This window comes from Trachemys scripta, chromosome 9, assembly GCF_013100865.1.
Source record: "Trachemys scripta elegans isolate TJP31775 chromosome 9, CAS_Tse_1.0, whole genome shotgun sequence".
NCBI classification, from domain to species: domain Eukaryota; kingdom Metazoa; phylum Chordata; order Testudines; family Emydidae; genus Trachemys; species Trachemys scripta.
In genome coordinates this window covers 10,838,458-10,850,775 of record NC_048306.1, presented here as the reverse complement: position 1 = coordinate 10,850,775, position 12,318 = coordinate 10,838,458, and the positions used below count along the sequence as shown (strand labels likewise).

General features: G+C 40.3%; 2 protein-coding genes across 8 annotated transcripts in view; both read right to left on the bottom strand.

The window, feature by feature from the left end:
* MTMR1 (myotubularin related protein 1) overlaps positions 1 to 1,861 on the bottom strand; it is a 60,547-nt gene extending 58,686 nt beyond the window's left edge. For 6 of the 7 annotated variants that reach the window (XM_034780633.1, XM_034780634.1, XM_034780638.1 and 3 more), the window contains exon 1: positions 1,631 to 1,858. In XM_034780633.1, coding sequence (XP_034636524.1) covers positions 1,631 to 1,767 — 137 coding nt within the window. In that variant the 5' untranslated portion in view covers positions 1,768 to 1,858. Of the gene's footprint in view, positions 1 to 1,630 lie in introns of all 7 variants that reach the window. The other variant, XM_034780640.1, reaches the window with a different exon arrangement.
* A 2,665-nt stretch (positions 1,862 to 4,526) lies between these two features.
* Positions 4,527 to 12,318, bottom strand: part of MTM1 (myotubularin 1) — a 55,125-nt gene continuing 47,333 nt past the window's right edge. Inside the window, exons 13-15 of the mRNA XM_034781492.1 lie at positions 10,450 to 10,563; positions 9,926 to 10,102; positions 4,527 to 7,130 (exon numbers count right to left, since the gene is read on the bottom strand). Of these exons, the coding sequence (XP_034637383.1) occupies positions 6,963 to 7,130; positions 9,926 to 10,102; positions 10,450 to 10,563 (459 nt within the window). The 3' untranslated portion in view covers positions 4,527 to 6,962. The remainder of the gene's footprint in view (positions 7,131 to 9,925; positions 10,103 to 10,449; positions 10,564 to 12,318) is intronic.

Sequence of the window (12,318 nt, the reverse complement as noted above, 5' to 3'; positions counted from 1 at the left end):
TTGCCAAAAGCTGGGAATGGGCGGCAAGGGATGGATCACTTGATGATTACCTGTTATGTTCATTCCCTCTCAAGCACCTGGCATTGGCCACTACTGGAGGACAGGATACTGGGCTAGACAGACCATTGGTCTGACCCGGTATGGCCGTTCTTATGAATCACAGCAATGATGAATGTCAATATCACAGGAGGGAGGAGACCCACTACATGCACAGGGGAGGCTTGCTTTGATGTTGCAGCAGCTGCACACAAAAGTCTTTCCTCAGTGCCAGGAGCTGCAAGGTTCGCTATTGGTACCATGGTACTGTTCCTCACATATGCATAGCATGCCTTTTCCCCAGCCTAGCTGGTATCAAAGGAATACTATTCTCTTCCCATTTCTAAACACAATTATTTTGAACACTATAGGTAAAATATTTTTAAAATAACCAACTCTTGAAGTATCTAAATTCCAAATTTCCATCTTAACCACAGAAAAGATACTCTCCTCACATGATCTGATAATTCTAACAGCTAAAGGATTTGTTACTGAACTTGCAAGAAAGTTCTCTTTTCTCTTTTGGAAAGGTACAAGCCGGAAAGGTACAAAAGGGTATTGGGCAGAAATGTGTAAGTGTCTGTAAACAAGACTGAAAGTGGCTCCTCACTTCCTGTATATAAATAAATATTGCTAGTTTTTCACTCTCAACATTATGCTCTTCACAAAGTAGTTTGATCTCAAGGGACATCCACTACAGTATATTAATCAGAAATCATTCTTTTCTATAATTCCAAGCCCATTAAGTGTGTGTCAGGGTTGAAGGAAAAAAAAAAAGGGAGAGACTACCCGACACCATAGTCTAAAGCGAATATGAAGACCAATGCTATTACTGTTTTGGTGTACTTTTTGCTTGATTCCAGCTGCTCCCGTTTCCCCCATAATATTACCCATCAGTTTGTGCCTATTAGATTTGTTTTTGTTGATGTAACATACCTATGTATTAGAAGCTTTGAAAAGCTCTCTCAGATACCACTTCTCTAAGGTAAGTTAGGTAAAATTTCCCCCTATTTTTAAGATATCAAGTACATCACTCAAACTGGATTGTTTTCCATTTGTTTGTGAGGTGACAATGCCCATCTCCAGATTTATGTCAGTATCCTGCTGTGCTGAGCTGCATCTTAAGCTAGGAGGGCACCGCTGGTGTAAAACAACAGTCTCACCAGCAAGAGAGGGCGGCCCTGGATGTTCCTCCCAGCGATGTTCAGCCCACGGAGGTGAACAAGCTGACACCAGGAGCTGGCATCAGCCTGGGACGAGCGGCCATGGCCGGAGACACGGAGCAGGGGGCTGCTGACGAAGGCGGGGGGCCCGGCTGGTGAATGGGGCGCTGGCCTACGCCGTCCCCCGCGATAGTGCCGCCGCCGGCGGGTCCCCACCCCGGGGCAGATCGCGGCCCCGCGGACGGGTGGGGCTTGCCCTCACCCCTGCCCCCGGCTCCCCCACTAGTGCCCGGGGGACACGGAGCCCGCTAAGCGGGGCGAGCCCCGGCGGCTGGGCCGGGCTGGGGGGGGACGTGCCCCGCAGCGCCAGCCAGGGAGAGCGGGGCGGAGAGCGACGCCTGTCAGGGCCCCGCGGGCAGGGGGCTGCTCACCTGTCCAAGGTCTCCGCGCTGGGCTGCCGGGAGCCCGCGGCGGGGGCGGCGCCCCCCAGCCCTGCCGGCCGCACGGATCTGCGGGCTACCCCGCCGCCGCCGCCGCCCTCCAGAGCCGGCCCCAGCGCCCGCTCCATCTTTCCGGCCGGGATTGGCCGGTTTCCCGCCGGGCCTCACTCAGCCAGCCCGGCCCGGCCCAGGCGGCGGCAGGAACTGTCACCTGGCGGCGGCGCTTACCCACAGGCCTCCGCGGCGCCGAGAGGGCGGGGAGCGGGCGGCCCGGCAGGGCCCTGAGCTGGGAGCGGAGCGGGGCAGGGCAGGCCCTGGTGGTGCGGCCCCCCCCCTCTGCCCCGGCCGGGAGCTGGCCCCGCCGCTCGCCCCCTCACAGCCCGCGGGAGACGTTCCTGTGTCTGTCAGAGCGAGGGCCCGGGGCAGAGCTCCCGCCACCCCAGGGCAGGGGGGGCTGTAAAGGGACCCTGCCCTCCAAGGCCCCAGCTCCCAAAGCTTCCCTCTGTACACTAAGCCCCCTCGCCCTTTGCCTTGTAACGCCGAGGGAGCTGGGGCTCACAGATGTCCCGATTTTATAGGGACTGTCCCGATTGGGGGGGGGGGGGTCTTTTTCTTATATAGCCACCTATTTCCCCCCCACACCCTATCCCCATTTTTCATACTTGGCTGTTTGGTCACCCTAGTTTTAATGCCTCCCTGCTGCCCTATGCAGCCCTTAGGAGTCAGCTCTGCAGTCACACATGCAAAAGGAGAGGGCTAGTCACAGCAGCACTGGGGTGCTGACCCACACCTCCTTCCAGGGTCCTGGCATCCTGATGGAAATCACGCTGATTTGTGTGTAGAAAGAAGGGGGGTTAAGCTCCAAGCTGCGTTAGTGCCCAAGGTTAGCATGCAGTGTAGACTAACACATCAGAAGTAAAGAGGGGAAAAAAGGGTTACAGAGAACACTACACCTAGTGGAGTAGGGAAGCTCCAGGTACTGTTGCTATCCCTCCTTCACCCACATAAGGCACTCCAAGCCCCTCTTCCATTGAGCAGGTAGTAGAACAAAATGAGCAGGTCCAGCAACAAAAGGGGCGCTTCCCTTGGGCCAGTGACAGGCATACACAACTGGAAGTGGTTTAGCATTTCCTTCATTAATGTAGAGATTACATTAAAGAGGAAATACAGCTTGGAAGAGCTCATTTATCTCACTTTAATAAAAGGGTTGTTTAGTTATGGTACTAACCTACTAATTAAAGTGATTCAACAGGTTTAATTTTTTTTTTTAAATGTCAAATGTAGCCTATGCCCAAAATTTCAGTGAGTTTTAGCTAGGGGAAGTTTGAAGAGTGTGTTACTGCTGGATGACTGAATCTAAATAAGACAGATTTTTTACTTTGATCCTTTTGATAACATGGCCAGTTTTGAAAGGGGGGAGAGTATAGAGAGTATATTGACATCCTGGTCTGTAACTAGTGGCATAGCTTTCATTATCAATCAGATTACAAGAAGATACTGGAGCAGCAAGCTCTTCCTGTAAAGAGGAAATAGGGTTGATAGCAAAGATTTTTACTAATGGCAGTGGTAGATTTCATTTAGCAAGAACTCTAAGGAATCTGGTTAAAAAGTCTGACTGCATAACATTTGTTCCAAGTAGCCTGCCAAATGCAAATAAAGAACAAGGCTTATAATAGATTTTTAAGGAGCACACTTGTTTAAACAATAGCATCTTTAGTAATTAGCAAATATGCTAAGTTCTATGATTCCAATCATGTGAAATAAATTGATTTGGTAGCCAAACCGATTGAAAAGCATTCCAGTATTTGAGTAAAGTATAAAAAAAATCCCTCTAACAAGATAGTTTTAATCAGATGTTGAGGTCTGGGTTTTTATACTGACATTTTTTCTTTTACTCAAACATGCAGCTGGATTTTATGCTCTTTCACAAGTCACTCAATTATGAAGAATTACAGTGTTACCACATCTGATAAGTTTGAACTGTAAGAACTTTGCGCCATTTACAAAGCAGCTAAAAACGCTACATTTTCAGAATTCTAGTCATTTATAAATATCAGTGTTTTGCTGAGCAATGCCAGTGTCCTCAGTGCTGTACAAACAAAAGGGGTTAACAGTCTAAAAGACAGGTTCAGAGAAGACAGCAATGAGGGAGTTAGTTTATGATCAGTGTACCAGTATTGTGATGTTGGGGTGGAGAGAATGTGCAACAAGAGAAAAAAGTGAATTTTCAGAAGAGTTTTGAATAAGGAGAAGATGGTGCTTGATGTAACACAACTGAGTGGTCATTCCAAGCCTTTGAGATAGTATGCAAGTAGGAACAGAAGAAATAAACCAACATTTTGAAGCTGGCACTGGTAATCACAGTAGTGATGCATTGTATGTATGTGCAGCTTGTTCATCTTTTACATCTAAGCCCTGTCTGATATAAAAGAAAAAGCAGAATAATTTTTTGGGGGGAGAAGTATTGGGGGATTTGTCACAATGAAGATTTACTCCAGTCATTTCGGCACCATGGTATAGTGCAGAAACATAGCACAATAAAAGACTGCCCAACATTGCTCTTAAAAATGCCTAAAAATTCTCTCCTCGTTCATCCTCCCTAAACTAAGAGTTTGGCAATTTTCATATAACTACCTTGGTCAAACACAATTGAGCTAACTTCTGTGTAAGGCCCAATTCTACAATCCACTGCTGTGTCCTCATGTGGAGCCTCAGTGTTCACCAGCATGCATTGAACTGCAGGATCGGGACCTAAATAAGCAGCTTAAAACGAACAGAAAAACCTGTGTATTAATAATGATCACAGTTTTCACAACTATATCCATAGCCACATTAAGATTAAAAGGTTAGCATCCTAGAACAAATAGAAGCTTAAAGAATTAGGTTCTTTTTCGTATTTAAAATTACTATTTTAATAGAATTAAAAACAAGGGTTTTATTCTAAATCATTGTCTTGACAAAGAATCCAAGTGAACACATAGCTAAGTTAGAGGTTTCCAAAGAATGAATTTCAGCTCTAGCTACATAAAAAATGCAGTATCAACTGTATTGGCAATATAAATGAGTTGTATATATGTAATGGAACAAGTGCATTTAATCCTTTTCACTGCATTAAACTTTCCCAAACAATAGGTTTATCATTTAGTGTTTACAAAGTAAAAACTAGATTTTCTTAACTCCTCCTGCACACTGCTGAAAAAGATTCTACAGGGGTGTTTGACCCAACTACTTCAATTCTCAAAAACTAATAAAAAACTAGTTTTTTATAAACCATATACAAATAGAAGGCAATTACATCAGAATCTGCATAGTTTTTAAGTTGTTAAGTTATACTCTGCCATAGGGATAAGTAGCCAAGATGAATTTGAGCTTCCTTGTTCATTAGATGCACTGTGCCCAATTTATTTTAACGTGCTAAGATTTTGGGGGGAGAGGAACTCAAACCTGCTGCTCCAGATACATATGTTGAATAATATATAAGACAGATTCAGGGGAGAGTAAAATTGAGAGGATAAATATAAGTGGAGGTAAGCCATATGTCCTTACAACACACACAATACAAGCAGTATTCTGAATTTCCCTGAAAAAATAGTGCAATTTTCTTAGCATAATATTTACTGTATCAAATTAAGAGGTGCTTTTTTATTTCTATGCAAAATACTATTTCTAAAATATTCCAATGTTCTCTAAACTATCTGATTTTTATGGAACTCTATGCTTTAAATTTAGCTTTTGTACCCAAATATTTACACTTTACAAAAACTGGAGAATTTCTAATAAACTATATTTTATATACTTACAAACAATTTATACATATCCTATTGTATTTTGCGGTTACATTTTGTAGATCAAACTTACATGTACAATAATTTACAAAGGTAGAAGCCTCAAGTGTCAAACATTCCCTTTAAAATAACTATATTATCTATGAACAGTCCTTTACAAATCCTATATTGCAAAATGTACTCAATTGCCTGAAAAATCATTAAAACTTCCAAGTATATGCAAATATGAATTAAAATATCAAGTAGCAAGGTTTGTGCTGCCTTAAGTGCTTGTAACTCTAATGAAAAAATACCTGAAAGGAGCAAATTATAAATGTAACAATAGAAGCCTCTGAAATGAACTTCAAATCAAGTTCATTGAAAGATTCAGTCAATGCACAATCTATTATCTGCAAATTTTATATACTGAAATCCCTTTAAATACTGATAAAGAATAAATTTGTTAAAGGAATAGATTAAATGCTCTAGCTACACATTTAAGAGGTTCCCAACTCATTGCTCATAATCTGAAGAATTTTAAACTATTTTGTTATAAAAGCTGCTCTGAATTGGCATGTTTCATTTTAGAAAACATATAAAAGCTAAGCTTATTGCTACTACTGGACATTTAAGCAATGTCTTTGTGGATCCTATTTTTTAGATTTATATATGTCTTCTTGAGAACCGTTCTTTATTTTTGGCAAATTAATGAAAGCAAAAATCCAGAAAATCTTGCTGACAGAACCGAGAATCAAAAATATATGTAGTGTTCCACAGCTAACAAAAAAAAAAAAAAAAGGGAGTTTGCAACTTATTTTCCCCAAAGCCACCACAATCCTCATCCATTTATTCTAAAATCTTCATCTACAATATAAAAGTTAGCCTTTCTATACAGTTATGTTTTCGGATACATACTGAGCAAGTTGAATTGTTAATTACAAGTTTCTTGTCACCCGAAGTCCTCAGATTTGGAATTATTTTAAACAATAAAAACTGGAGTAGTTTTCAGTTTACTAGGAAAAAAAAAATCTATTTCTGAGCACTTTGCTTTTGAAAGCTCAAGAAGATAATACAACTCTCATTTTTGCCTCAAAAAGTCTAAGGCCCCAAAGGCTACAAAGACTTACGCGCATCCTTACATTTATACACTGTGAAAAGCCCCACTGAAGTCAATGGCACTATTCACAGTGCATAAGATTGAGCCCATGGTTATGTCTTCGCAGGATCAGGACCTAACAATGCAATAAATTAATGCATACTAATGAAAAAAATCAAATCATATTTCTAATTGTATCAAACTTTTACAAAATACACTTCTAAAGCATCCCATATAAGCTTCCTATGTTGTAGAAGGTTTCCTGTCCACAGATTCTGAAAGGCACAAATGAACTGAAGAGACTGCTCTTTCAAGTCTTCCAACTATGGAGACAATCTAAAAAATGTCATGTTAGGAAGAGGTCCAATATAAGGCATTAAAATATTCCTTTTTGTACTATAGATCTACAATAAGCACCACTTATGGTTACAATGTTCAGATAAAGAATCAAACATTTTTTCCTTCAAAAATGAGTTTGCACATGGGACATCATTTGTGAGGGAGATGCGGATGAGGTTGATGAATTGGAAATCTTAGAATTATTTGTGATCTGTAGTTCTTCAAGTCTTCTCATGTAGTCATCACGCAATGCTAGGAGCTCCATGTAACGCTGCTCCACGGGATTTGGCTGCTAGAAAAAAAAATCCAACAAAGGTCACTTTTACAATGTTATTTTGACCATGTTTCCTCAGCATGAGATTGTTCCAACTCCACCTAACAATTCGACAGCACCCAACATTTGCACTCTCCAGCGTCCCAAACAGTAAAACCTTCTCAAAAGGGTTTTTCCCATATCGGTTCTCCTTTCCTCACAACAAAAGATTTATATCCAGCTTTGTACAAAGCCAGTTCATGCTATTTCAATATCAGTCAGAAAAGCTTGCTGCTGAATGATGAGAGGTTAGTTTGTTCCCTCTTCCCCATTCTCAGGCCTTGTTTATACTATCGCGGTAAGTCGACCTAAGTTACGCTATTCCAATTATGTGAATAACGTAACTGGAGTCGATGTAGCTTAGGTCAATGTACCGCGGTGTCTACACCGCGCTGCGTTGACAGGAGATGCTTTCCCGTCTAGTTCCCTTACTCTTCTTGGAGTGGTGTATTACTGGAGTCAACCAGAGAGCATTCCCCCCATCAATTTAGTTGCAGCAGCTCTGATCTACCAGTAAGTGTAGATAAGCCCTTAGATTGGCGCTGCCGCAATCGATGCAGTGGGTGTCTGTCATAAATATAAAGGAAAGAGTTGCATAAAATCCCTCCTTGGCAGCTGTACTGAATTGCTTTACCTGTAAGGGGTTAAGAAGCTCAAATAACCTGTTTGGCACCTGGCCAGAAGGACCAATGAGGAAAGATACTTTCCAATCTGGGGGTGGGGAGGGAGGGAGGTGGTTTTGTTTGTGCTCTCTCTCTTTGTTCAACATCTCCTGAAAACATACCTGAAATGATCCATCTAAAATTACAAAAAGTGTAAGTAAGGCAAGGAAATGTGTTAAGTTTTGTTTTAGCTTGTGAATTTTCCCTATGCTGAGATAGTATTATTCCTGTTTTTGTAACTGTGAATATGAGTCCAGAGGGGAGTCCTCTGTGTTTTAAATTTTTATTACCCTGTAAAGTTACCTTACATCCTGATTTTGCAGGTGTGATTCTTTGACTTTTTTTTCTTTATAATAAAGTTCTTCTTTTAAGAACCTGATTGATTTTAGTGTTCTAAAGATAAAGGGTCTAGTCTGTACTTACATTAAAGGCAATTAGTTGGTATATTATTCTCAAGCCTCCCAGGAAAGGGGATAAAGGGGCTTTGGGGGATATTTTGGGGGAATAGGGATTCCAAGTGACCCGTCCCTGAATTTTTGTTTAAATCACTTGGTGGTGGCAGCAATACCATCCAAGGACAAGGAAAAGAATTTGTGCCTTGGGGAAGCTTTTAACCTAAGCTGGTAGAATATAAGCTTAGGGGGTCTTTCACGCGCGTCCCCACATACCCATGAGTTCAGAGTGGGGAGGGAACCCTGACAGTGTCAATTTAGCAGATCTAGTAAAGACCCGCTAAATTGATGGGAGAGCACTCTCCAGTTGACTCCGGTAATCCACCACTCCAAGAAAAGTAAGGGAAGTCGACAGAAGAGCGTCTCCCATCAACACAACATGGTGTAGTCACCATGGTTGCGTCGACCTAAGCTACATCGACTCCAGTTATATTATTCACATAAGTGGAGTAGCATAACTTAGGTCGACTTACTGCGGTATTATAGGCAAGGCCTCACAGACATCATGAGCACACCTAGCTCTTCACAACCCAGGAATTGAAAAGCTAAGTCCAGATTTAAAATCACAGTGTCTTGCTTGGAAGTGCTACTAAATCATCAAGCTAGACCAATAATATATTAGCATCCTTATAATTAAAAATATGTATTGGTTTGTTTGGTTTTTTTAAGGAGGGGAGGCGGTGTTGAATAAAACCTTTGTACCTAAGTTTTCTGAGTTCCTCCAAAAAAACAAGAACATTTTTTATTAATAAATTCTCTAATGAAACTCTGGACATCTGTTTTATGAAATTTCTTGAGCTTCAAGAAAAAAAGCTATTCATATACATAGCAGTTCTTTAACAGGAGGTGGGGTGATAAGCATTTCCCTTTTGAGCACAATTCCATAAAACTTCAAACAATTTCTGTCTGTAGGGAGGAAACGATAAATTAAGTAGAAAAGAGATACTGCATGTGACAAACAGACACACAGCCTTCAATTATGCCCAGTTCCACAAGTGTCAAGGGGTTGCTGCTGTTCTTCAGATATCTCCCTATAATTTCAGAAGTGATCCATCAGAGGAACAGTTTCAGCAACAAATTCCAGGTCCCTGCAGGACCAAATAAAATGCCACATACCTTTAGGGATAAATAAATTAATTGCTTTACTCCCCTCACATGTAATCTATTTCTCTAACATTAAGCAGCAGGTGAGATACTGGTACAACAGGTAGAGAGTATGAACCAACCATAGAAGCTGTTGGATTCAGTTATTATCTAGAGAATCAGCAAGAAAATAGCAAAGCTGTCAAACACTATGCCTAACTCTAAAGGAATATCGCACTAGGAAACTGATCCATTGCTTGCACAGAAGCCTCAACTGTGCTTTTTGTAATGATGTTGAAACGTATCGTGCCCCATTTACACTAGCAGTTAAAATGCAGTACTGGTTCAGGGGAATACATCAACAGTGAGTCAATTTCCTAGTGAAGATGGGGCTTAAACATACAACAGGGGGAAAAAAAAAAAAATCCAGCAACTTCAGATTCTCTTTCCTCAAAAAAAGGTCACGCTTCCTGACAGACATTAGTTGAAATGACTAAACAGAGAGCATAAATTATATTCGGTGTAGTGTAAAAAGAACAGTACAAGTCATAATTAAACTGTAGAGAAGCTGACTTACTTGCTGCCGAATCCTTGGATTCCATCTAATGTAATAATTGACCCAAAGTTCCAAGTGACGCATACTGGCTACTGGATAGAGTGCTCGATTCAGTTCTTTATTATAAAAAGGATTGGTGTACTTTGCTTTTTCACTATTTATCAGTGACCACAATGACAATGTTCTCTCAGTCACTTTCTGCAAAGAAAATGAAATGGTAAAGATTTCGAGTATTTGTAAAGTATAAGAGTGCACGCACTCTGGTAACTCCAGTTATACTTTTCATATAGCATGGTTCTTTTCTAACTAAAAGTATCACATGTATAATCACTATATGAAGAATATTCCACAAGCAGTGACAAACTCACAAAGTACCCTGAAGTCTGAATACTGTCATTTAGATACACGAAAACAAGCTTGCTGTCTTGCAACTGTTCCAATAACAATGCCATTTTTGCTACATTGACTATACACAACTTAATTTTTTTTAAATTAAGATCATATATTCCTCCTGCCACAATCAAACAATCATCAGTTTTACCTACCTCTTTTTCTCTAACAGATTCACAGTTGTACAAGAAAGTACCAAATCGGCAGCTATACAAATGGTCCAGAATTGTAATCAAGAATTGTTCATTGAATTCAAATGCTGTTGGAAACTAGGCACAAAAAAGTTATTGTTAGAGATTTGTTTCTGTGTGCGCGCACACATAGAATCAGTCTGATTGAACAGCTAGTTTAAAAGAAGTCATTTAGGAAACCTGTTATTAAGTTTACCTAAAAACTAGATTTCCTGCCACAAAACAACTACAAACATGATGGATTAAATGTTCAAACAGGTAAGATGTCAACACTCCTACATTCTTAATGAATACATTAGCACATGTCCTGTCAGACCAACAATGGTGCTTTACAGTTTCTAAGATCAGAGATATAAAGCTGATTCTGCCATTCCAAAGATGGATGAAGTCTCATCTTGCCTAACAAGAGGCTGGTTTCCTTGTTAATCAGGAACTTTTTCACTTTTGTCTCAAAATGATTAAGACTAAACTACATGCAGGAATTAGGTGTTGATAACGGTATGGGGCCACTGCAATTAAGCAGAAAGCTGTTGACTTTTCTGTGGCAGATTTAGCTTAATATTGGAAAAGGATTTGTTTATCCAAACAAAATGCAAGGTGGGGCTTATAGTGGGCAAAAGGAAACTGAAGTCCTTAGTTGGCTGCACAGTATTATTACACTAAGGGAACTTGTACATTTCTTGAGGTATCTCAAGTGGAGACAATAAGTTTCTATAACCAGAGTAAGCTGTGAAAGGGTATAGCTGGAAGACTGCGATCCACAAGATAAGATTCAACAGAAATTCAAGGCAAAAGTTCTGTCTCCACAATGTTAGCTAAACTTTTATGAATAATTAGCTCTCTGGCAGAAACACAATTCTTCAAAGTCAGTGAAATACAGTTCTTCAGTAACGATACCATGAAAGATTGCTCACTGAACTACATCAAGATTAGACAACCAAAATTATTACATTTAAACTAGTAATACAACAGTCATAGGCCTAGTGACCCTGCTTTGCGCTGACACATAGGGGAAACAATATTTGATTTTCAGTTCTTGACTCTCATTTTTGGACCTACATGGGCTAGGTATACTATAAAGATAATATGCATAGTTTTGCTACTTAATACGAACAGTGTTAGCTCATGAGGTAAAACTGCCCCAAGCATTCTTTTCAAGCTTCAATAGGAAGGACAGGAGCAATGTCACACTATCTTCAGGGCAAGGTTTTAGAACAGGATTAAAAAATGGGGGAAGGAGAAAATCTCAGTTCTCTGAAAACGCGGGATGGGACTGTGAAATAACCTATAGCAGTTTGATAGACCTAGTTTGATACTCAAAGATTTAAAGTTGTTTTGTCCTTACATGAGGGAATTGCGTTTCCAGGAACAGTTTTTGGAATGATGAAATAAAAACAAAATTAACCATAATACATTAATTCTAGTTCCTGTAATTATATGCAACAGTATTACGCTATTACAAATATTCATAAAAGCATCTATTTAAGTTATGTCATAGTACAGTCCTTTAGACATGAAATATTGGTTAATGAGCAAAAGGACTGGACATAAAGCCAGCATATTTTCTACTCAGAAATAGTGAGACTTCCAGCTTGGGAGGGAGGAGAGGGTTAACACACATACAAAAAAGGTAAGTAAATATGCTACTTTCTACTACCTGGTCAGAGTAGCAAACTTATGTATACAGAGGTGGTTTGTTTGTTTTTGTTGTGGTTTTGGGGAAGAGAGGCTTTTTTTTTTTTTTTTTTTTGGAGGATTCAGACTCTTAATTCAAGGATAATTTTAAAATATTGTTATTTGCTGGATAACACCATCTTTTGGATATGGCTAGAG